Source organism: Ornithorhynchus anatinus, chromosome 8, assembly GCF_004115215.2.
Source record: "Ornithorhynchus anatinus isolate Pmale09 chromosome 8, mOrnAna1.pri.v4, whole genome shotgun sequence".
NCBI classification, from domain to species: Eukaryota; Metazoa; Chordata; class Mammalia; order Monotremata; family Ornithorhynchidae; genus Ornithorhynchus; species Ornithorhynchus anatinus.
In genome coordinates, this window is record NC_041735.1 from 5,064,254 (window position 1) to 5,090,025 (window position 25,772).

At 52.7% G+C, this 25,772-nt stretch overlaps 1 protein-coding gene across 1 annotated transcript in view; it reads left to right on the forward strand.

Annotated features, from left to right (window-relative positions):
• SDC4 (syndecan 4) overlaps positions 1 to 24,618 on the forward strand; it is a 28,983-nt gene extending 4,365 nt beyond the window's left edge. The window contains exons 2-5 of the mRNA XM_029071421.2: positions 17,567 to 17,717; positions 19,740 to 19,786; positions 20,585 to 20,777; positions 21,927 to 24,618. Of these exons, the coding sequence (XP_028927254.1) occupies positions 17,567 to 17,717; positions 19,740 to 19,786; positions 20,585 to 20,777; positions 21,927 to 22,078 (543 nt within the window). The 3' untranslated portion in view covers positions 22,079 to 24,618. The remainder of the gene's footprint in view (positions 1 to 17,566; positions 17,718 to 19,739; positions 19,787 to 20,584; positions 20,778 to 21,926) is intronic.
• The last annotated feature ends 1,154 nt before the right edge of the window (positions 24,619 to 25,772 follow it).

A 25,772-nucleotide genomic window follows, 5' to 3' on the forward strand; every position in this document is an offset into this window, starting at 1 on the left:
TCCCCCACGTCTTGGGCCTGTCGTGCTCTCCCTCCCCGGGTAGAGCTGGCTTTGGAGGGTAGCACAGCTGGGTGCCTGTCTACTCTTGCCCAACGAAGCCGCGTTCCACTTTTCCTGCGTTCCACTTTTCCTGCTTGCTGCGTCGTCGTCGTCTAGCTACCGGGCCGAGGCCTGCTCTCCGCCCGGCCCTGCTGCCATCTCAAACCTGTTCCGCCTGTCTTGCGAGGGAGAGGCTTCCCTCCTCTCCCTCCCCTCCTCCCCCGGGCTCCTGCTCCCTACTCGGCTTTCTCGCCCGTCCCTCCCGCCCCAAATAAAAGACGTCGTTGTCGTCTCCGGGCACGGTCGCTCTAGATACCACGGCGCGGGGAGCCGGCCCTGTGGTGAGAACCAGAATGTGCCTCCGCTGATGCCCGCAGAACTGGCACCCGGCCTGGCCGGCGGGGCTGGGGCCGCAGGGGAGGCTGGTGTAAGCGGCGCTGCCTAGGAAAGGGAAACCAAGGGCCCGAAGCCCAGAGCTTGTCACTGCAGCTCCAACTCTGGACTGGGGAAGGACAGGGAGAGGGACAGATTGTTGCTTCCTAAGTGCTTGAGCTGAAGGATCGCTCGATCAACCAGGAGGAGTGACTGAAGGCCGGACACTGTACTAAGCGCTTGGGACGGGAATAATGATAATAATTATTATTACGGTATTTGTTAAGCGCTTACTGTGGGCCGGGCACTGTGCCCGACTACTTGTTTGGTTTTGCTGTCTCCCCCTTGTAGACTGTGAGCCCGTTGTTGGGCAGGGATTGTCGCTACGTGTGGCCAAATTGTACATTCCAAGTGCTTAGTACAGTGCTCTGCACACGGTAAGCGCTCAAGAAATACGATCGAAGGAGTGAACACTAAGCACTGGAGTGGATAGGAGCAAATCGGGTTGGACACGGTCCCTGTCCCACGTGGGGCTCACAGTCTCCGTCCCCATTTGACAGATGAGGGAACTGAGGCCCAGAGAAGTGACGTGACTTCCCCGAGGTCACACAGCAGACAAGTGGCGGCCTGGTTTGGAATCCATGTGAAATGGACATTAAAACAAATCACTGATAGGAGGAAGTCTTAGAAGATGTAAGCCATATGCCTAAGGGCTTCTAGCCCGGGGGCGTGTGATTGCCCAAGAAGATTCAGCATCTGGTGATCAGAAGCGGTTGTGCAAGATCGGTCGGACAACGAGAAAAGAGGGTTGAAGGGCCTTTATCAGGATGGAAAGGTCACTTTGAGCCGCCCTTGTGAATGTAGAGCTTCTGAGCCCTATAGAACTGTTGTTCAAGATGGGAAGGAGTGTGGTCCAGCGGAAAAAGCAGAAGGCTGGGAGTAAGGAGACCTGAGTCCTAATCCTGGCTCTGCCACTTACCTGCTGTGTGTTTTGGGGCAAGTCACAACATCCCTGGGCCTCGGTTTCCTCATCCGTAAAATCAGTAGTAAGTACCCGTTCCCTCCCTCCCCTCCTTCTTAGACTGAGAGCCGTGCAGAAGAGATTGTGTCCTTTCCGACCACCCTGCTCCTTAGCAGCGTGGTTAGAGAACGGGCCTAGTAGTCAGAAGGACCTGGGTTCTAACCCCGGGTCGGCCACCTGTCTACTCTGTGACCTTGGGCAAGTCACTTCCCTTCCCTGGGCCTCAGTTACCTCATCTGTAAAATGAGGCTTAACACCGTGAGCCCCACTCTCCCTAGCACTTAGTACAGTGCTCTGCACACGGTAAGCCCTCAATAAATACGATTGAATGAAATGCAGTTGAATGACAGGCACTGTGTCCAACCTGATTAACCTACCCCAGCGTTTAGAACAGTGTTTGACACATAGTAAGCGCTTAACAAATACTGTTATTATTAACAGCAGCAGAATGCTTGGAAAGCAGTGAGCATTCAAGAGATACCATCGTCATCCTTATTAATATTAAATAGTAGCAGACCCCAGCTCTGGGTGATTCCTGGCCTCTTTGTGCCACCATCCTGCACAACTGTCTATTTGGGATCAGGGAACGTGCCTACCTATTCTGTTGTATTGTCCTCTCCCAAGCGCTTAGTACAGTGCTCCGCACATAGCACTCAATAAACACCATTGGTGATGATAATAATGATGGCATTTGTTAAGCGCTTACTATGTGTCAAGCACTGTTCTAAGCGCTTAAGCAGGATACAAGGTGATCAGGTTATCCCAAGTGGGGCTCATAGTCTTAATGCCCATTTTACAGATGAGTTAACTGAAGCACAGAGAAGTGAAGTGACTTGCCCAAAGTCACACAGCTGACAAGCGGCGGAGCCGGGATTTGAACCCATGATCTCTGACTCCCCAGTCCGTGCTCGTTCCACTGAGCCACAATATCTCTCCTCGTTCGTATGAGTGATGTCACCTTCCTCTGCTAAGTGATTAGTAGTATTTGTATTTATTATTAATAATAATAATAATAATAATAATGGTCTTTTAAGCGCTTACTATTCATTCAATCATTTATTGAGCACTTACTGTATGCAGAGCTCTGTACTAAGCACTTAGAAAGTACAATACAGCAATAAAGAGAGACAATCCCTGCCTACAATGGGCTTACAGTCTGGGTGGGGAGATAGACATCAAAACATCGAGAAGCAGCGTAGCTCAGTGGAAAGAGCCCGGGCTTGGGAGTCAGAGGTCATGGGTTCGAATACCGGCTCTGCCACTTGTCAGCTGTGTGACTGTGGGCAGGTCACTTCACTTCTCTGTGCCTCAGTTATCTCATCTATAAAATGGGGATTAACTGTGAGTCTCACATGGGACAACCTGATTACCCTGGATCTACCCCAGTGCTTAGAACAGTGCTCTGCACATAGTAAGTGCTTAACAAATACCAACATTATTATTATTAATGAAGATGATGATGATGATGGGATTCATGATGATGATGGGATTCTAAGCACTGGGAAAGATCAGTTAATCAGGTTGGACACAGTCCCTGTCCCACATGGGATTCACAACCTAAATAGGAGGGAGAACAGATCATGCATCCACATTTTATAGAGGAGGAAACTGAGGCACAGAGAAATGAAATAATATATCTAAGGCAAGTGAGGGATTAGAACCCAGATCCTCTGATTCCCAGACCCGTCCTCTTTACACTAGGTCATATTGCTTATCTGGCCGAACCTGTGTGAGTGACATCTGAACTCCTGCAAGAGGAAGCCTTTAAGCCTCTTTCTGGTGCTGGGCACTGAGGCTACCCAAATCCGGCCAGTTGAGGCCAGGCCGGCCCTGCCGCCCACCGCTTCTCAACTTTCCAGCCCCCTTCCAGAGTTTGCCGATTCAGCTCTGCCACTTGTCTTCTGGGTGACCTTGGGCAAGTCATTTCACTTCTCTAGGCCTCAGTTATGTCATTTGTAAAATGGGGATTAAGACTATGAGGCCCGTGTGGGACAGGAACTATGTCCAACCTGATTACCTTGCATCTACCCCAGCGCTTAAAACAGCGCTTGGCATATACTAAATGCTTAACAAATACCAAAATAATAATTATTATTGGCTTGTGAAGGGCCCTGACTGTGACCTGACCCTCTGAATGGTTCTAGATTGGGTGATCCTTCATTCAATTCGTTCATTCAATCGTATTTATTGAGTGCTTGCCGCATGCAGAGCACTGTAATAGGTGCTTGGGCGAGTACGGTAGAACAATCGACAGACACATTCCCTGCCCACATCCAGCTTACAGTCTAGAGAGAGACAGACATTGATATCCCATCCAGCACCGACAATGGGAGCTGTCATAATAACAGTCCCTGTCCTACATGGTGCTCCAAAGTAGGAGGGAGAAGAGATATTGGATCCTCCTTGTACAGTTGAGAAAACTGAGGCCCAGAGAAGTTAAGTGACTTACCCAAGGTGACCCAGTGGGCAAGAGACAGAGTCAGGTTTCCTGACTCTCGGGCCTGTGCTCTTTCCACTAGGCAACGTTGCTTCTCAGCACTGGCAGCAGCAACCACCACCACCAGGCCCATGTCCACATTCGCTGCCTAGAAGGATTCAGAAAATCAGAGCTGGCTGCGCAGAGGCCAAGGAAAGCTCAAGGTGCTTCAGGGTATCCTGAAAACCACCAGACTCCCCCGACTGTAGGACAGGAGGGATGAGGGCGTTAGTAGCGCAGGGCTACAATATCCTGGACTCGCCCCAATCGGCTCATTGGCCAGAGCTTAGGACCGAGGACCCAGACACTTTGGAACTTTGGACCCCTCTCTTCTTTCTTTTCTTTTTGGTATTTAATAATGTTGGCATTTGTTAAGCGCTTACTATGTGCAGAGCACTGTTCTAAGCGCTGGGGGAGATACAGGGTAATCAGGCTGTCCCACCTGAGGCTCACAGTTAATCCCCATTTTACAGATGCGGTAACTGAGGCACAGAGAAGTTAAGTGACTTGCCCACAGTCACACAGCTGACAAGTGGCAGAGCCGGGATTTGAACCCATGACCTCTGACTCCCAAGCCCAGGCTCTTTCCACTGAGCCACGCTGCTTCTCTAAGTGCTTACTATGTGTCAAGCACTGTCCTAAGCGCTGGGGGAGATACAGGTTTATCAGGTCAGACACAGCCCCTGTCCCAAGGAGGAGGGGTTAATTCCCACTTCATAGATGAGGTGACTGAGGCCCAGAGAAGTGAAGTGCCTTGCCCAAGGTCACACAGCAAGCAGTTGGCAGAGCCAGAATTAGCACCCAGGACCTCTGACTCCCAGGTTCGTGCTCTCTCCACTTGGCCTCGCTGGTTCTTTTTTTTTTATGGTATTTGTTCAGTGCTTACTATATGCCAGGCACTGTCTTAAGCACTGGGGTGGATACAAGTTAGGTTGGGCAGAGTCCGCGTCCCACATGGGGCCCACAGTCTTAATTCCCATTTTACAGATGAGGGAACTGAGAGAGGCCATACAGCAGAGAAGTGGCCGGACTGCGATTAGAACCCAATCCCTGCTGGCTCCCAGGCCTGCGGTCTAACCATTCGGCCACGCTACTTCCCTAAATCTCTAATAGAGATTTCTCCGAGGCCGATTCTACGAACAAGGGGTATGAGGAAGAGGCAGAACCAGGCCTCCGAGGTCCCGGCTCTAGGAGGAATTCTCATCTACTGAGGCTCTCTCCGCTCTCCGTCTTCCCCTGTGGTGGACGGTCGGAGGGAGGGTTGAGGGTTGAGACCATGTGATGTTGGACAAACGGCAATTCAACCTTGGACTCCCCCCGGCCCCTCCTTCCCAGCCTCTTGAGGAACAGAAGTCCTCTTCAGGGCTTTTCCTGGGACCGAGCATGGTGACACAGGGGATCCGGCTGTTTGGGAAGGAGTTTGGGAAGTTAGGCTTGTGGCCCAGACCCGCTGGGAATGAGCACCTTTTTTTTTTTGCCATGGGGAAGGGAGGGGTGAGGAAACTTGGACCAGTTTTAGCTCTGGGAACATCTAGCCTGACCCCTTTCTCTCCGCTTCTGTCTATTTCGTTTCAAAGCCCTAGCTAAAACTGAGGGGAGAGGAAGTTGGATGTTCGTTCCCCTAATGGATGGAGAGTTCCATTTCCTATGAACTATTCTAGGGCTTTTCTGGGAATAAGTCTGGGGAGGCCGGGGTGGTCAGGGTGGTCAGGGTTAGGAACTCCTCAGGGGAGGAGCTGCTCCTGGCTTTCTCCTCCAGATGCTGGTTAAATATTGATTCGCTCGCTCACCTGACCGAGGATTGGGCTTTGGGCTGGGGCCAGCTCCTTAGAGGAGCAGCTTTTTGCTGGAATTTGATTCCCGGACCTCCCCCTTAGGCTCTTACCCCTCCAGGCTAGTGGGAGGATTCTATCCTCCTCTTTCACGTCTCTCACGTCCCCTACCTACCTACTTGGAAGGAGAGAATTGCCTTTTGAGAAGAGCTGATTTGCGGGGAAGATGAGAAGACCCACAGCACGGCCTAGGGAATAGAACATGGGCCTGGGATCAGAAGGACCTGGGCTCTAATCCCGGCTCCCCCACTTGTCTGCTGTGTGACCTTGGGTAAGTCACTTCGCTCCTCCGGGCCTCAGTTCCCTCATCTGTAAAATGGGCATTAAGACTGTGAGCTCCACGTGGGACAGGGACTCCAACCTGATTAGCTCGTGTCTATCCCAGTGCTTGACATAGAGTAAGCACTTAACAAATACCATCATCATAATTATTATTATGAGGCCAGACAGGAAGTGCTATCCTGTCTTTTTTTCCTTTTTATAGTATTTTTTAAGCACTTACTATGTGCCAGGCCCTGTGCAGAAAGCTGGGGTAGACTCAAGATCATCAGGTTGGACACAGTCCACATCCCACATGGGGCTCACCTTCTTAATCCCTACTTTACACTGAGGTGACCGAGACCCAAAAGAAAGTGAAGTGACTTGCCCGAGGTCACACAGCAGATTAGTGGCAGAGCAAAGATTAGAACCCAGGTCCCTCCGACTCCAAGGCCCGGGCTTTTTTCATTCATTCGAATGTATTTATTGAGCGCTTACTGTGTGCAGAGCACTGTACTAAACTCTTGGGAGAGTACAGTACAGTGATAGACACATTCCCTTCCCCGAACGAGCTGAACGTCTAGAGGACGCTATCCACTAGCTCTCCCCGACTCAGTTATCAAAGAGGGTGGGCATTTATTCCTACCCACTCTCTCCCACCTCATGAGCCAACAGAACCTGCCAGACTTGAGCTTTTTCCGACCCCATCTTCTAGACCCGTGTTCTTGTTCCTTCTCTGACTTCCCATTAAAGAGCACGGGCTTGGGAGTCTGAGGTCGTGGGTTCTAATCCCCGGCCCTCCACTTGTCAGTTGTGTGACCTTGGGCAACTTCTCTGGGCCTCAGTTCCCTCATGTAAAATGGGGATGAAGACTGCGAGCCCCCATGTCGGACAACCTGATTACCTTGTATCTATCCCAGCGCTCAGAACGGCGCTTGGTACATAGTAAGCGCTGAACAAGTACCATCATTCATTCATTCAGGACTCTTTGGAAGGGACTGGTCGAGGAGGCTTTGGGGGGTAGACTGGGGATGGGCTTCGGTCTGAAGGAGCTGAGCTGCAGAATCCCTCACTTATTTACCCAAGAGCCTGCCTGTGTTTGCTAATTATCAGATGGTTTATATTTAAACAAGAAACAGTTCCTGCCCCTCCCTGTGGCCTGCCTAGGCCTGGAGCAGCAAGAGCTGCTAGTTAGCTATTTCTGCAACACCCAGGGAGCCTTAGGGGAAGCTCTGAGCGGCGCGATGGGACACACCCCTCACTGACCGTCTGGACCAAGCAGATTCTGGGAGCTAGTGTCCTCCCCTATTTGCCGAGCGGCAACAGCCCGGGCTTGCTTGGGAGTCGGAGGTCGGGGGTTCTAATCCTGACTCCATCACTTGTCTGCTGTGTGACCTCGGCCAAGCCGCTTAACTTCTCGGGGCCTCAGTTACCTCATCTGAAAAATGGGGATGGAGAGTGTGAGCCTCATATGTGTCCAACCTGATTACCTTATATGTACCCTGGCGCTTAGAACAAGTGCTTGGCACGTAGTAAGGGCTTAAATACCATCGTTATTATTATTATTATTCCAGTGGCAGAGGGAAAGGATGTCTGGCTATGAGATCATCCCTCCTACTTAGACCTGTGGGACCGGGACTGTGTCCAACCTGATTAATTTATGTCTACCACAGTGCTTAGAACAGTGCTTGGCACATAGCGGGTAATTAATAAGTACCATTATTATTCACTCAGTCGTATTTACTGCGCTTACTGTGTGCAGAGCGCTGTACTAAGTGCTTGGGAGAGTACAGTATAACAATAAACAGACACATTCCACAATGAGCTTACACTCTAGAGGGGAGACAGACAATATAAATAAATACATTAGGGATATGTACATAAGTGCTGTGGTGCTGGGAGGGGGGGGGCTGAATAAAGGGGTGTAGAACAGAGAGATAAGGTCAAAGCAGGATCTCATGGGGAGAGAAGATTAGGAAATCTGGCTAATCCCCTTCCCCCATTCATGGAGCGCCTGGAAGCGCCTCCAGATTTCAGGATTTCGGTTCTCTTCGCTTTCCCTACCTTCCCAAAATGGGCCCAGTATCCCAGCCATCCCAACTTGGCTCCTACCTTGTGGACTCCCTGAGAGCGAGGATCCCGCCTATCCGCTTTACTCTATCGAACCCTCCCAACTGCCTAGTCCAATGCACGGGAAGCGCCCAATAAATACCCTCGATAGTTAATGACTATTGAGCGACTGGCAGCGCTTGTGGTCCCGGAACAGAGGGTCAGGGGTCAACCTGGGAGAAGGCAAGATTGGCTGTGGTGGCGGGGGGGAAGTGGGAGAGAGAGGGAGAGCGCGGGGGAGAATGACCCAGCCAGGGTTGGACTCTGGGCCTGAACCGGTTGGAGCTGGGCCGGGATTTTGTTGCAGGGACTGCCTGTCCCCGCCGGCTTCTGAGAATCCCCGCTTGGAGCCCCGGACCACAGAGCCGGCTGGCCCGGTCCCAGGCAGAGGCCGGGTGGGAAGGCTTCCGTCCAGGAGCCTGTGAATAACGAGGGACAGAGTGACCTCTCCGGGGACGGGGACTCCCCCCATGGGAGGGAGTCTCTTGGGGTGGCCGAGGAGGCAGAGAGCCAGGGAGGTTGGATGGGTGACAGGGTCTGCGGGGCTGAGAACGGTGATCTAATTGAGTGTGACGCAGCTAGAAAGAACGGTGGTTACTGGGGCTTCGGGAACACAGGAAATTTGTTTACTGCCCGACGGGACAGCGGCTCTGGTTCTCAGATTAAAAACCCAGCCTCGGTGCATCTCTCTCTTCCAGAGAAGCAGCATAGTTTAGTGGATGGAGCCGGGGCTTGGGGGGAAGAAGGAATTGTTGCCTGATTGTCCATTCCAAGAGCTTAGTACAATGCTCTGCACATAGTAAGCGCTCAATAAATACTATTGAATGAATGAATGAAAGGACCTGGGTTCTAATCCCGCCTCTGCCACTTGTCTGCTGTGTGACCTTGGGGGGGGTCACTTCACTTCTCCGGGCCTCAGTGACCTCATCTGGAAAATGGGGATTAAGACCGTGAGCCCCTTGTGGGACAGGGACTGTGTCCAACCTGATTACCTTGCATCTACCCCAGCGCTTAGAACAGTGCCTGGCACATAGTAAGCACTTAACAGAGACCGTAAACACATACGACAACAGTCTCCGGTCTTCTGGAGGACATTCCACACACCCAGAGTTACCCTGCACCCTTTCTTTCAGGGGTCTGGCTCTGTCCCTCCCTTCTGGAATCTGTTGACCAAAGGAAGGCAGCATTGGGAGGGCGGGAATGAAGTGAGCTCAGAGAATCGCTAGTGTCGGAATCTGCAGGACATGGCCCAGGGGCATGGTCTTAGAATAAGGACTATGGAATTTGTTAAACATGCACTATGCACTAATAATAATAATAATAATAATAAAAATAATGATGTTGGTATTTGTGAAGCGCTTACTTTGTGCCGAGCACTGTTCTAAGCGCTGGGGTAGACACAGGGTCATCAGGTTGTCCCACGTGGGGCTCACAGTCTTAATCCCCATTTTCCAGATGAGGTAACTGAGGCACCGAGAAGTGAAGTGACTTGCCCACAGCTGACAAGAGGCAGAGCCGGGATTCAAACCCATGACCTCTGACTCCCAAGCCCTGGCAAGGTGAGGAGCTGTAGTGTGTACACCGGGATCATGTGTACGAGAAGCAGCGTGGCTCAGTGGAAAGAGCCCGGGCTTTGGAGTCAGAGGTCCTGGGTTCGAATCCCGGCTCCGCCACTTCTCAGCTATGTGACTGTGGGCAAGTAACTTCACTTCTCTGTGCCTCAGTTACCTCATCTGGAAAATGGGGATGAACTGTGAGCCTCACGTGGGACAACCTGATTACCCTGTATCTACCCCAGCGCTTAGAACAGTGCTCTGCACATAGTAAGCGCTTAACAAATACCAACATTATTATGTGTCCCCTCCTCAAATCCGACAGACAATGACTCTTCCCCCACCCCCCATTCAAAGCCTTATTAAAGGCCCACCTCCTCCAAGAGGTCTTCCCCGACTAAGCACTCCCCTTTCCTCTTCTTCCATTCCCTTCTGCGTCACCCTGACTTGTTCCCTTTGCTCTTCCCCACGCCCCAGCCCCACACCACTTAAGTACGTGGCTCTCATTTATTTATTTGTATTGATGTCTGTCTCTCCCATCCTCTAGACTGTAAACTCATTGTGGGCAGGGAATGTGTCTGTTTATTGTTGCATTATACTCTCCCAAGGGCTTAGTAGAGTGCTCTTCACACAGTAAGGGCTCAATACATACGATTAAATAAATGAATGGAAAACCCTACCTTACCCTCTCAGCGCCTTGAGGTAAACTCCAAGCGTAGCGAAAAACTCCAAGCGTAGCGAAGCCTCGGCTCTGCGGTTCTCCGTCCCCCGCAGAGCTGCCGGAGTCTCCTGCAAAGAGCTGATCAATCAATCACATCTATTGAGTGTTTCCCGTGTACAGAGCGGTGCACTAAGTGCTGGGGAGAGTTTAATAGAACAAAATAACAGGTGCACTCCCCTGCCTACAATAAGCCATTATTATTATTAATAAGCTTTATTCGTTTTGATGTCTGTCTTCCCGACTCTATTCTGTCAGCTCACTGTGGGTAGGGAATTGTTTAAACTGTCACTGTTTATTGTCTTGTACATTCCTAAGTGCTTAGTACAGGGCTCTGCACGTCCTACCTCTGGCCTGGAATGCCCTCCCTCCTCACATCTGCCAAACTAGCACACTTCCCCCCTTCAAAGCCCTACTGAAAGCTCACCTCCTCCAGGAGGCCTTCCCAGACTGAACCCCCCTTTTCCTCTGCTCTCCCTCCCCATCGCCCCTACCCCTCCTCTGATCTACCCCCCTCCCCGTACATCTATTTATTTTATTAATGCTGTGTTTATATCTATAATTCTATTTATTTACATTGATCATTTTGGTGCCTGTCCACTTGTTTTGTTTTGTTGTCTGTCTCCGCCCTTCTAGACTGTGAGCCCATTGGGTAGGGATTGTCTCTATTTGTTACTGAATTGTACTTTCCAAGCGCTTAGTACAGTGCTCTGCACACAGTAAGCGCTCAATAAATACGATTGAATGAATGAAAAACTTACAGTCTAGAGAGTCGGTAGGCATGTTCTCCTGTCCACAAAGGTACGGGAAATTTGGTCAGAGGGGAGAGACTTCGGGGGTCTCTGGCCCTCCCGAGGGATCGGAAGACCCCAACTAGAGCTCGACCACAGCTTTCTCAGTGCTTGGCACATAGTAAGCGCTTAACAAATACCATCATTATTATTTCCCCTGCCTGGATGCCTGAGCCTTTGAGTCCTTCCCTGTTCCTTCCTGTTTCTCCGAGAATTTTCCCCCTTCCTGGATGTGCCCCAGGGTCCTACTCAGGGCGGGCTGTTTAAAACACAGCTGGGAGTGGCCTTGTACTCTCTACCAAGTGCTTAGTACAGTGCTCTGCACCCAGTAAACACTCAATAAATTCCATTGATTGATTGAGTGGGTGAGGGGGGGAGGACCTCCACCCCCAAGGCCCATTGCCCTTTGGGTTTGGGGGCAGAGCGGCCCCAGTAGCCCACAAGTCTGTGGAGATTCTGACCTGCCGCCAGGCTCCATGGCCAACCTTCAGCCCCCGGGGAGGGAGTCTTCCGTTTGGGGCAGGGCCTACCTGGCCCTCCCTCGCCTCGCCTGCCTCGCCTGCCTCGCAAGCAGTTAAACGAGGGCCTGCAGTTCCTCCCAGGGGCCCGAGCCAAGTTTCTGTTCTTTTGTTTGAGCCCTGTCGACTTTCACCTGCTGTTTACTCTGGGGTGTGTTTACTGGAGGTGAGTTGGCCTGCAGGGCAACCTCACCCCTCCACGCCCCAGCCCCGCCCCGTGGGCCCCTCTAGAAACGGGGCCTAGGGTCCTCAGGGGGGCTTCCCTATGACCTCGCCCTGCCTGGGTTCGGGAACAGCATGGCCCAGGGGATAGAGCCCGGGCCTGGAGTCAGAAGGTCATGGGTTCTAGTCCCGGCTCCGCCGCTTGTCTGCTGTGTGACTTTGGCCAAGTCGTTCACTTCTCTGTGCCTCAGTGACCTCGTCGGCGAAACGGGGATTGAGACTGTGAACCCCATGTGGGACGGGGACTGCGTGCACCCGATTGGTTTGTATCCATCCCAACGCTTAGTACAGTGCCTGGCACATAGTAAGCGCTTAACAAATGCCACAATTATTATTATTATTATTCAGAAATGCAACCCCAGGGAATCAATTAGCAGGAAGCAGGTGCTGCTAGTCTTGGAGCCGGTTGGGCTCTGGAAATTGGGATCTAGGATTACCATCCCAATCCCCCCCCCCCCCCCCACACACACACAACACACACACGCTCTCTCCCCATGAAGCAGAGAAGGACTCATGTTTGAGGGCAGAGTCAGTCAGTCAATCATATTGAGCACTTACTATGTGCAGAGCACTGTACTAAGGTCTCGGGAGCGTACAGAACAATACAACAAACACATTCCCTGCTCACAACCGGCCGGGACAGACTCAGTCAATCAGTCTGTCAGTGGTATTTTTTGAGCACTTATTGGGTGCAGAGCAGTGTACTGAGCACCCTGGAGAGTACAATGGAACGATACGACAGACACATTCCCTGCCCACTTCGAGCTTATAGTCTAGAGGGACCTTGGACTGTATCTGGACCTAAGGGGAGTGTGTCCAGGTAAAACGGTTGGGAGTCATTTCTTGGGGTGGCTAAATGAGAAGGCAAATGTCTTCTTCAGAACGAGAGATATCTGGCAAAAGCTCAGTCCTGCAGGCCCAGCAGAGGTAGGGGTCTATCTCTGGGGTCAATAATAAAAATAATAATAATTGTGGTATTTATTAGCACTTACTGTGTACTAAGCGCTGGGGTGGATACAAGCAAATCAGGTTGGGCACGGTCCCTGTCCCTCGTGGGGCTCGTAGTCTCAATCCCCATTTTATAGATGAGGTAACTGAGGCACAGAGAAGTGAAGCGACTTGTCCAAGGTCCCATAGCAGACAAGTGGCGGAGCCGGGATTAGAACTCATGATCTTCTGACTCCCAGGCCCGTGCTCTTATCGACTACACCATTCTGCTTCTCTAGTTGCCGTACCACGGATTAGAACTCATGATCTTCTGACTCCCAGGCCCGTGCTCTTATCGACTACACCATTCTGCTTCTCTAGTTGCCGTACCACCAGTTTAGCTGATGGAGCCCCGGGGAGGTTCACTCATTCATTCAAACAGTCATTCAGTCGTATTTATTGAGTGCTTAACTGGGGACAGAGCTCTGTACTAAGTGCTTGGGAGAGTACAAGACGACACTAAACAGACACGTTCCCTGCCCGTGATGAGCTTCCAGTCTGGGGCGGGGGGGAGACAGACATTAATAGAAATAAATAATATTTATATCATTTATAAATATGCCAGGGGTAAGGGGCAGTCCCCTCTGGACTGCGAGTTTGTCGTGGGCAGGGATTGTGTCTGTCAACTCTGTTGGACTTTTACAGTGCTCTGCACACAGTGAGCACTCAATAAACACAACTGATTGATTGATTGAGCCCAGTGGAATAGACGGACCCTTGGCCCGCTCTCCTTCCGCCCAAATCGTGGCCGGCAACCTCTTCTGACCCACTCAGACACTTGCCCCCATCCCACTCCTCACCTCCTGCCCCCTTAAAGGAGAACCTAGTACCAGCATCTCCACTCCTTCGTGCCTTTGCCCCCCACGTGTCAAGTGATGGCCAGGAGACCTACAAGCGGTGGATGTCCCGTGGCGGATATTTGGGGCTGGGGGTTGTGAGAAGATAGGGTGGTTGGCAGCGGCTGCTGCCCTGACCGTACCTGCTCAACTTGTGGCGGGGACGGGCCCTGCTCTGCAGTAGGGGGCAAAGCCGGAACATGTGGGTAGCAGAGCCCGGTCCTGAGAGCCAGATATACATGCCAGGCTGCTGGGTGGGTGGTCCCTTCCAAAGCAGCTTTTTAAGCTGCAGGGGCAGTGGATGGGGTGTGTAGGGGAAAGGGGCCATCCTGGGGGGCCCCGCCTGCCTTCTCTCCCCCGCAAGTAAACATCCTGGGGAGATTCCTCCACCTCCCCTAATGGGGTCAGAGGCTTGGCTGGCACCACTTCCTGAGGTTGTTTCTTAAAGGAGCACACCATTTTTATCCACTTGGGTCCAGGGCAGCACCCGAAGTCCCCCCTGCCCCCGACCCAGTGAGTCGGGCAGGGCCGTAACCTCCACCACCTTTGCCATTTTGACCGGTCCCAGTTACCACCGCTCTGGTGGGTGCCCTGACCTAGTGGATGGGGCAAGGGCCTGGGAGTCAGAAGGTCATGGGTTCTGATTTCATTCTGGGCAAGTCACGTCACTTCTCTGTGCCTCAGTTTCCTCATCTGTAAAGTGGGGATTAAGAACCGTGAACCCCATGCCGGACAGCGTCTGCATCCGACCCAATTTGTATCCACCCCGGTGCTTAGTACGGTGCCTGGCACATAGTAAGTGCTAAACAAATACCACTAGTATTATTATTAATAATAATTCCTCAGGGACTGGTTTGGATTTCCCTGGCCTGCCCTGATGTAGCTGTTTGCAGACATTTGGCCTTGGCCTTGTTGACCTTCTCCCCGCCGGAGACCCAAGCTTCCTCTCCCCCTCCTCCGTGCCAAACTTGTCGACCTCTGCTCCGAACCCCCCTGCCCGGCTGCCAAGCGGGACCTCGGTCCTAGCCCCGCCGGCTTCCTGCCTGTCCCCGTTGACTCTCTCCTTTCCCCGAGCGGACAGGCTGACCAAGTGGACGAACCAGGGGCTTCTGTCCTGAGTGAGTCTGGTGGGCAGGGAGGGGGCGGTCTCTGGAGGAATTGGTAGGTCCAGGAAGAAATTCTGCCAACTTTTAATAATTATAATTACGGTATTTGTTAAGCGCTTACTGTGTGCCAAGTACTGTTCTAAGCACTGGGGTAGATCTGAGGTAATCAGGTTGGACACAGTCCCTGTCCCACATAGCGCTCACTGTCTTCTTAATCCCCGTTTTACAGATGAGGTAACTGAGGCCCAGAGAATAATGATAATAATTATAATTGTGGTATTTGTTATGTGCCAACCACTACTAAGCGCTGGGGTGGATACAGGCAATTCGGGTTGGCCGTAGACCCTTGTTCCATGTGGGGCTCACAGACGCAATCCCCGTTTTACAGATGAGGTAACTGAGGCCCAGAGAAGTGAAGTGACTTGCCCAAGGTCACACAGCAGATGAGTGGCGGGAGCCGGACTTAGAACCCACCTCCTCTGACTCCCCAGCCACTGGGCCCTGCTGCTGAATGCACTTACCCTTCATTTTCTTTCGTTGACGGACATCCACGCTGCGTGAGAAGCAGCGTGGTTCGGTGGAAAGAGCCCGGGCTTGGGAGTCAGAGGTCGTGGGTTCGAATCCCGGCTCCGCCGCTTGTCGGTTGTGTGGCCTTGGGCAAGTCACTTCACTTCTCAGGGCCTCAGTTACCTCATCTGTCAAATGGGGATGAAGACTGTGAGCCCTACGTGGGACAACCTGATTACCTTGTATCCACCCAGCGCTTAGAACGGTGCTCGGCACATAGTGAGCGCTTAACAAACACCAACATACATTCCTCACTCTGTCAACGGACAGCGGGGGGTAGCCTTGTTAGGGCCCTTTGCCCTCTGACCTCTTCCCGTTCCCTCATCCCCTCCCTCAATTCAGCCCCTCACCGGGTTGACCCCCGTGGATTCGGGGTGGCCCTCGGGCGGATCAGGAAGGGGGAGCGGGTGCGAGTCTGCCCCGGGCCTGCGTGGGGAATTCCTGCTTCTGGTTGGTGGGGGGGTGGGAGGGGAGAACTGGAGGGGGTTAAAACCCTCCCTGCGGGATGACTTCACGGCTGGAGAATCAGAAGCTGTTGCTGCTGGAATTCCCAGCCTCACGCTGGAGTCTGTGGGTTTGGCATTCGGATGGTTCTTCCGTTGCATAACTGTGGGGATTCCCCCCTCAGCTCCCCCACACAGCGGCCCTGGGGCTGGTGGAGGGGAGTCGGGTCCCCACGGGACCCTTCCCTCCCCTCCCCTCCATCTGCCACCCCCCTCAGGGGCTCCGAGGACCAGGCTAGAAGTCTGGCACCAGATCGGCTGTCCGATAAGAGCCTGGCAGCTACTGATCTCCCCCCGGGAAGGTGACTCTGGCCTGTTTATCGGGGAGCCGGTCCGGGCTCTAGGCGGGTCCGGGCCGGTCCAGGCAGCTGCAGCATCTGTTTTCGGCGGATCCGTCCGCCCGTCTCGGGTCTCCGAGGCGGGAACAAAGAGGCCTACCTACTTCTGTGCTCTCTAAGAAGGTTAGGCTCCTACGCGGTGGTGGGATCCATCGGGCAGTGAATCAATCGTATTTACCGGGCGGTTACTGTCCACAGAGCACTGTATTAAGCACTTGGGAGAGTATAATAGAATAAACAGACACATTCCCGGCCCCAAAAGCAGCGGACGAGTTTACAGTCCGCCCCAGGGGCTCCACGCTGAATCTTGAGCCACCGGCCCCTTTGGCCCCCAATTTGCCTCCCTGAGAACTGAAAGAAAGATCTGTGTCTCAGTTTCCTCAACTGTAAAATGGGGATTCGGTAACCGCTCTCCCTCTCTGTCCCGTGTGGGACGGGAACGGTGTCTGACCTGATTGCCTTGTATCTACCCCAGCGTTTAGTACAGTACTCGGCACATAGTAAGAGCTCCACAAGCACCACGGTCATCCTCATCATCATTCTTATTACCTTTCCTTACTCTTGGAATGTGAACCTCTTGTGTGGCCAGGATCCGTGTCTACAAATCTATTCCATATAGTTCTTTCCCACAGCAGCCCTTTTACATACCTGTAATGCATTCATTTGTATGAACGTCTGTCTCCCGCTCCAGACCGGAAGCTCGGCGTGGTCTAGTGGAGAGAGCACGGGCCTGGGTTCTAATCCTGGCTCTCCCACATGTCTGCTGTGTGAACTTGGGCAAGTCACTTGAGTTCTGTGCCTCTGATCTCATCTGTAAAATGGGGAATAAAAATGTGAGCCCTAAGTGGGACTGGGACTGGTCCAACCCAATTGCCTTAGCGCTTAGTACAGTGCCTGGCACATATTAAGTGCTTAAAATGTACCACAATTATTATTAATTATTACTGTGGGCGGGGAATATGTCTACCGACTCTTATATTGTACTGTCCCCGGGACTTAGTACATTGCCCTGCACACAGAGCTCGATAAATACGACTGATAAGTCTTAATAAATACCATGCCTAGCTGCCACTATGGTATTTATTAAGTACTTCCTATGTGCTAAGCACTGGGGGAAATTTGAGGTAATCTGTTCAGACAAACCCTGACTGAGAGCCACAAGGCGACTTAACCTTTGGAGGCCTTTGTTGGGAAGCAGTGTGGCTCAGTGGAAAGAGCCCGGGCTTCGGAGTCAGAGGTCATGAGTTCGACTCCCGGCTCAACGTTATTATTATTATTATTATTTGTTCGGCTAACGTCAGCTCTTGCTTCTCCCTCCAGGTCCGGGAAACGGAAGTAATGGACCCCCAGGATTTCTACAGTACTAGATACTACTCCGGGGCCTTGCCGGATGATGAAGATGTTGGGAAAAACTGGCGGGAGCACGATTCCCACCCGGAGGACTTCGAGCTGTCGGGCTCGGGAGATGAAGGTATGGAGTCTGGGGTCTGTCCCTCCGGGGTCACTGAGGGGGGGAGGTGGGTTGGGATGGCTGGGGGTGGGAAGGGGATAGAGGGAGGGGCAGCGTGTTAGCTTTGTCCCGGGGGACTCCTGGCTGTCTCCCCACCTGCTAAATCAGCCGGTCGTATTTATTGAGCACTTACTGTGTGCAGAGCACTGTACTTAATAATAATGTTGGTATTTGTTAAGCGCTTACTATGTGCAGAGCACTGTTCTAAGCGCTGGGGTAGATACAGGGTCATCAGGTTGTCCCACGTGAGGCTCACAGTTAATCCCCATTTTACAGATGAGGTAACTGAGGCACAGAGAAATTAAGTGACTCGCCCACAGTCACACAGCTGACAAGTGGCAGAGCCGGGAGTCGAACTCATGACCTCTGACTCCGAAGCCCAGGCTCTTTTCCACTGAGCCACGCTGCGGTACTTAGCTCTTGGGAGAGCACGGGCAACAGTAAACAGACATGTTTCCTGCCCACGCTGAGCTTACAGTCTAGAGGGTTGCCCCGTCCTCTTTCTGCGATGGCTCCTTGGGCAAGGCAGATGGTGGAGGCAGAGCCGGAGTTGGGGATGGAAAGAGGAGATGGAGGGAAAACCGAGCGCATCTCTCTTTGTGCTCCAACCCCAAAGCACCCCAGCACGGCCTGATAGAACACGGGCCCGGAAGTCTAAAGGACCTGGGTTCTAATCCTGGCTCCGCCACTTGTCTGCTGTGCGACCCTGAGAGAGGCACTTTGCTTCTGTGCCTCAGTTCCCTCATCTACAAAATGGGGATTAAGCCCGTGAGCCCCACGTGGGACAGGGACTGGGTCCAACCTGATCAGCTTGGATCTAGCTCAGAGCTTAGTACAGTGCCTAGTACGAAGTAAGCGCTTAACAAATGCCATGAAAAAAAAGCTCCTCCCTCTGGCTTGTGGCACTCAGTGCACGGGGAGGGAGGGTGTTTTGCTTCTTTGAAAAGGAAAAGTACCAGCTGTAAAACCAGTGGGGCATGTGTGGGCGGGGGGAGGAGGGAAGGGGAACGAGCGGCTGCCCCACGGGGCTGGGCGGGAAGATCACTCTCCGCAGCTGGCAGAAGACTGGCCCAAGCTCCCAGGCTACGGGTTCGCTCGGGACAGGATTCGGCCAGTGGGCCACTGCCGGAGGGAGCCGGCCCCGTTTCCGGTGGCCTGTTTCCTTGCCCCTTCCCTTCAGATGGCCGGACGGGCTGCGGGGGCTTCCTAGACTGAGCCAGGAGCGAGCCCGGGCCTGGGAGTCAGAAGGACTTGGGTTCTAATCCCGGCTCCGCCACTTGTCTGCTGTGTGACCATGGCCAAATCACTTCACTTCCTTGGGCCTCAGTTCTCTCATCTGTCAAATGGGGATTAAGACTGTTAGCCCCATGTGGGACAGGGACTGTGGTCAACCTGATTAACTTGAATCTATCCCAGTGCTTAGAACAGTGCTCGGCACCTAATAAGTGTTTAGTCAGTACTATTATTATTATTATACTAATCCCAGCTCCGCCACCTGTCTGCCGTGTGATCTTGGGCAAGTCGCTTCACTGCTCTGTGCCTCAGTTACCCCCACCTGTCAAATGGGGATCGAGAATGGGAGCCCTTTGTGGGACAGGGACTGTGTCCAACCCGATTATCTTGTATCTACCCCATACAGTGCCTGGCACATAGTAAGTGCTTAACAAATACCACAGTTATTATTATTATTAATAACCTGATTAACCTGTATCTTCCCCAGCACTTAGTACAGCGCCTGACAAATAGTAGTGTCCATTCCCCGGCTGCCACTGCCTCTTCCCACTCCATCCCACTCCTCATTCTGCACCCCGGCCTCTCCCTTGTTCCCCAAGCCCCTAGGATGGGTCTGGGAGTGAAAGACCCCTTCTCAAAACCCAGTCAGGCGCTGGGCTGGTCCTCAGAGACCTCGAGCTTTCCACTGATGAGGGTATGAGCGTCCTACCTAGCCCCTGTGATCTCACACTCTGTCCCTTTTTTCCGCAGAATACACCAAAATAGAGGAGGTGACTTACCTGACAGAGAAGCCGGAGGTAGGTACCCCTGTTGGAGCTAGGCCGCTGCTATCGGGCGAGGGAACCTGATAGAAACGAGATGCCCAGACGGGCACCTGCCACTCGCCTTCTCCACATCTCTGCCCCCCAGTACCCTCACACCTCGTACTTCTGGACTCTTTGGGTCTTTCTGACACCCTCAGTTTCCCTGGCTTCTGCTGCCCCATTTGGGAGGTCACCCCCAGGAGAGCCGGCCCAGCACCCCTCAAAGGCTCCCGGGCGTCCCCTGGAACTTCAGGCAATCGGTCTTCTGGGTGCGGAGCACCGGACCGGTCACTTGGGAGAGCCCGTTCCTGGGTTTGCCCCACTGAGAAGCGCTGCGGCTTAGTGGAAAGAGCACAGGAAAGGGAGTCAGAGACCTGGGTTCTAGTCCCGGCTCCATCGCTTGCCTGCTGGGTGACCTTGGGGAAGTCACTTAATTACTCTGTGCCTTGGTTCCTCATCTGTAAAATAGGGATTCGGTGCCTGTTCTCCCTCCCCCTTAGACTGCGAACCTTGAGCGTCACAGAGACTGTCCGATCGTATTATCCTATACCTACCCCAACGCTTAGCACAGTGCTTAGCACGTAGTAAATTATCAAATACCTAATTATTATTGTTATATCATTATTGTTTGGCCACCACGAATAATCGCATCCCTGACGAGGAGTCCCGGAACAGAATCCTGAGGACCGTCTGATGGGATTATCCTCTATCCTCCCCAACACTTGGCACAGTGCCTGGTACGTAGTAAATGATCAAGTTCCAAGTGATGATTATTATATTATTATTGGTCAGGTCACCATGGATAATCACATCCCCGATGATGAGTCCAGAAACAAGGATCCTGAGGACCCCAAGGTGGTGGAAGAGAATGAGATCCTGCAGAAGGAACCTCCGGTCTTGGATGGGAGAGAAGACGTGTCCAACAAGGTAGCCATGGCCAGCGCTACTCATGAAAGCATCTTTGAGAGGACAGAGGTCTTGGCAGGTAATTGTGCGGAATGGGGAAGGAGGAGGAAGGAGGGCTGAACCCCCTGGAATCAATCAATCGTATTTCTTGAGCGCTTTCCGTGTGCAGAGCACTGTACTAAGCACTTGGGAGAGTACAATACAACGGAGTTGGCGGATACGTCCCCTGCCCACCGCGAGTTACAGTTTAGAGGGAAGAGGGAGACAGTGAGGCCTGATGGAAAGCACACGGGCCTGGGAGTCAGACGACCTGAGTTCTAATCCCGGCTCTGCCCCGTGCCTGCCGCGTGACCTCGGGCAAGTCACTTCACTTCTCAGTGCCTCAGTTTCCTCATCTGTATACCGAGGATTAATCCTACTCCTTCTTACTTAGACTGTGAGTCTCGGGTGGGACAGGGACTGTGTCCAACCTGATTAACCCGTATTTACCCCAGTGGCTAGAACAGTGCTTGGTAAATAGTAAGCGCTTAACTAAGTATTATTATTATTATTACAGAAACTGTGTCCCATCTAATTGCACTGATGCAGTGCTTGGCACATAGTAAGCACTTACCGAATACCCGAAAAATAAAAAAGATGAGCCCCAAGTAGGACAGAGACCGTGTCCAAGCTGACTGCGTTATATCTACCTCAGCGCTTAGCATGCTGCTCGGCACATAGTCAGCACTAAGAGAGCAGCGTGACTTAATGGAAAGAGCACGGGCTTGGGAGCCAGAGGTCGTGGGTTCTAATCCCAGTTCCGTCACTTGTCTGCTGTGTGACCCTGGGCAAGTCACTTCACTTCTCTGTGCCTCAGTTCCCTCATCCGTAAAATGGGGATTAAGACCGTGAGCCCCACGAGGGACAACCTGATTACCTCGTATCTCCCCCAGTGCTTAGAACAGTGCTCGGCACATAGTAAGGGCTTAATAAATACCATCATTATCATTATTATCACTCACCCCTGCAGTTGTTGTTGTACTTACCCTATAACTCAAACGGAACAGGTTCGGACAGCATCCGAGCGGCTTAAGGCAGCAGGAAGCGAAGCGTACACCCACGTCTTCTGGTTACCCGCCGTCTGGCTGCGGGACAGTCACGGGGAAGAAAGGGGGAAGCCAGTGGGGGCAGGGGAGGTTCTCCGTCATCGTCTCTGCCCGCGTCCTCACCCCTCTGCCCCTTCCTCCAGCCCTCATTGCAGGTGGCGTCGTGGGACTTCTGTTCGCCGTGTTCTTGATCCTGCTCCTGGTTTACCGCATGAAGAAGAAGGACGAGGGCAGCTACGATTTGGGCAAGAAACCCATCTACAAGAAAGCCCCCACCAACGAGTTTTTCGCCTGAGGCCCCGGTGGGCGAAGGGGCACAGACTCGGCAGGCGGTTGTGCCCTGAGACTCGGGCACGCTGCGGGGAGGAGGCTGCGGCGGGGAGGGAAGGCGGGGGGGCAGACCCGATGTTCCCGTGCTGGCATCTCTGTTTCCATTTCCTCTCTCCCCAGACTAGTGATTTGCATCATGTCCTTGTATATAAAAAGATAATCTACCGGTCCCCTGTCCACCCACTCCTCCACCCACTCCTCGTGCCCCGTTCAGGGGGCAAGGGGTGCGGGCCAGGGGGCTCGCATTGCCCCCATTTGGCTGTGAGGAGGGGTCAGGAGGTGCCAAGCTCCCCTCCTCCCCGCCCTTTGCCAATCTACAAAGCAATCCCACCCCTACCCCTTCCGTAAGGGGTTTCCACTCCCTTCCCTTTTGCCACCAGTTAACTGGGCCTCCTCGGGATGCGCCAACCCCGGCAGGGTGGGTGGTGGGACCCAGGGGACAGGTGGGTGGGGAGTAACTTGAGCTACGGATACGTTAGGTTAAATCTTCACATATTTGTAACCCCGTCCCGTGGCTCGCAGAGGGGCTAACGGCCGGCCGTGACCGTAGGCTACTCCCGAGGTGGCAGGAGAGACGGGAGGTCACCTCCCAAACCTCCAGGGAGCCGTGGGAACCGTGGGCTCTGAATAAAATATCCCCCAACTCCGGGCTGGTTTGAGATTCCTGTACCAGATTTCACATCTACGGGAGGGAGGACCGAGGGTCGGCGGGATAGATGAACAGCTGAATGTTTTTAGAAAAATATTTGTAAAATTTTTAACGGTTCTTACGTTATTTTCTGTTTTTAAAATGATTCATTCCTTCTCTGCTTCATCTGGCCAACCCCCCGTGTCACAGTGTACATCACAGTGAGGGAGCAGGTCTTGGGTGAGGGTGGGGTTTCAGTAGCAGCAGCTCCAGCCTGACTTATTTATGTGTTTTGGTTTCGTTTTCTCCAGAATGAGAGAATCGCCAGGGAGATGTGATTTTTTTTTCGTCTTTGTTGTTGTAATTTTGTATTATTTATAGTTCCAGACATGGCTGCTTCTCTTCTTCCTCCCTTCATCCCTGTTCACACTTTGGATGCTTGCCTAGCTCTCCTCTTGAGATCTCATCCTCTAAACTAAAGGCAATTAATTTGCTGCGAGGTAGTTGTTCGCTTAGTGTAGGGGATGATGGACTTTGGGGATTTTTTTTTTTAGCTTGTAATATATATTACTCAGTTTTACAGTTCTAGATAATAGAGACATATATTTTTCCAGTAAAGTGCATAATAATAAGAATATAAAATCAGTTTGTGTTTGTGTGTTTTGTTTGTGTGTTTGTGTGAACGCACCCCCCTCCGAGTGGCTGCTTTCTCTGTTGTTTCACCCGTTCCTTGGATTTTTTTCCCTGGGCACCTTTTCTCTGATTTTGAATGTAGAAATTTTGATAAGTGCCTATGTGCTCCAAACTCTCTGCCTTGGCCTTCAGACAGCCATTCATTCGTTCATTCATTCAATCGTACTAATTGAGCATTTACTGTGTGCAGAGCACTGTACTAAGCGCTTGGGAGAGGACAACGTAATAATAAGCAGACACATTCCCTGCCCTGTGGCCCGGATGTGAGTCTGAATGAAAGTGTCTAGAAAGGACACTTGTTCCCATCTTTGGGGCATCTTTTGGGGGCCAGGAAAGGGAATGATGTGGGGAGTGTTTAATTAATTAATGATGGTATTTAATTAGCGTTTACTATGTGCCAGGCACTGTTTTAAGCGCTGGGGTAGATACAAGATAATCGCTTTGGACACAGTCCCTGTCCCACATAGGGCTCACAGCCTTAATCCCATTTTCCAGGAGAGGGAACTGAGGCCCAGAGAGGTGAGGTGACTTGTCTAAGGTCCCACAGCAGACAAGTGGAGGAACGGGGATTAGAACCCACGACCTTCGGACTCCCGGGCTCGAGCCACTAGACCGGGCTGCTTCTCAGCGTTTCCGAGGGCTCCTTTTCGTGATCATGAGAAACTCGAATTGCTGTCCGGCTTTCCTCTACTGGGGCTCTGGGGCCTAGGAGGGAACTTTGGCTTGGAGCTGGAAGAAGAGTCGGGGAAGGAGAGGGGGGTTTCTAATGCAGACACGCCGCCCCTTTCCCTCCCCCTGGCTTCTCACAACCTGCTCGTGGCCTCTCTTCCTCCGCACTGAAATGTAGGCCGGTGCTTGGGCCCGTTGGCACGGCTACCCGAACCTGGCCCCGACTTAGTCTTCTGGGGCCAGGGACTCTTCCTTTCTTGTCCCGTTCCTCCCCCGCGTCCTTCCCTTCGCACCCTTTGGCTGTAGGCTGGGCCTCGGCTAGAGGACCGAGCACCGTCGAACCCTTCCTCGACACCCACCTCACGGTCCTGGATCTCCGTCGTCTGTTTCCTCCCTTCCCTCTCTGCCCAGGGATGGGGCCGGAGCCAGTGGGAGTCCGATTTATCTTGTACAGGGCTCTTCACTGTGTCTGTTACTGATTTTTGATAAAAAATAAAAACCGGTACTTTCTAAGCCCCCTCCTCTCCTGTGTCGCTTTGTAAGCCTGGGGAGCGGGAGAGGGAGGGCCCAGGCGCCGAGGCCTTTTGGGAAGAGGATAATAATAATAATGTTGGTATTTGTTAAGCGCTTACTATGTGCAGAGCACTGTTCTAAGCGCTGGGGTAGACATAGGGGAATCAGTTGTCCCACGTGGGGCTCACAGTCTTAATCCCCATTTTACAGATGAGGTCACTGAGGTCCAGAGAAGTGAAGTGACTTGCCCACAGTCACACAGCTGACAAGTGGCAGAGCCGGGATTCGAACCCATGACCTCGGACTCCAAATCCCGTGCTCTTTCCACTGAACCACGCTGCAGTGGCTGAGGATGACCAGGCGGGTGGCCATCCTCCCGCGGAGCTGCCCGTAAGCCCGTCAGGGGTCAGGGATCGTCTCTATCTGTTGCCGAACTGTCCATTCCAAGCGCTTAGTACAGTGCTCTGCCGCATAGTGAGCGCTCAATAAATACCGTTGAATGAACGAATGAATGCCTGCCGCTCCTCGTAGACCCGGGCAGTCGTGTTGTGCCGTGCTCTCCCAAGCGCTTAGAGTAAACACTCAACAGATACGATCGACTGACCGCCTGGCTTCCTCCGTCTCGGTTCCTCGGTCGGGCGAGGTGGAGGGTGTGGGGCGATCCCTGAGCCGGCCGTGCCACCTACGTCTCTCCACAGAACAGGGGCAGGGAGGGAAACCGAGAGGCCTGACGGGACCTGCCCAAAATCTCAACCGGGAGGGTGGGGCAGCCAAAGAAGTCGGATGTCGTCATTCCCCATTCTGCACTTGCCACCAGCTCTCGGCCGGTTTAGCTCCTTCTAGGGACACGGAAGGCTCAATGCCGAAGTTAGAGGAGTCACCTGATGGAAAGGTCAGAGGCCTGGGAGCCAAAGGACCTGGGTTCTAATTCCCACTTCTGCCGCTTGCCCGCTTGGGCGAATCGCTTAACTGCTCTGACTCAGTTTCCTCGTCTGTAAAACGGGGACTCAATAACCGCTCCCACCCGCTTCGAGGACGAGTCTCCCCGAGGGTAAGGACTGTGTCCGACCCGATTACCTTGTATTTATCCGGGGTTAATACAACAGTTATAATTACTGGACGCGGCAGAGGCGTATTTGGGCCGATCCCAGGGTTA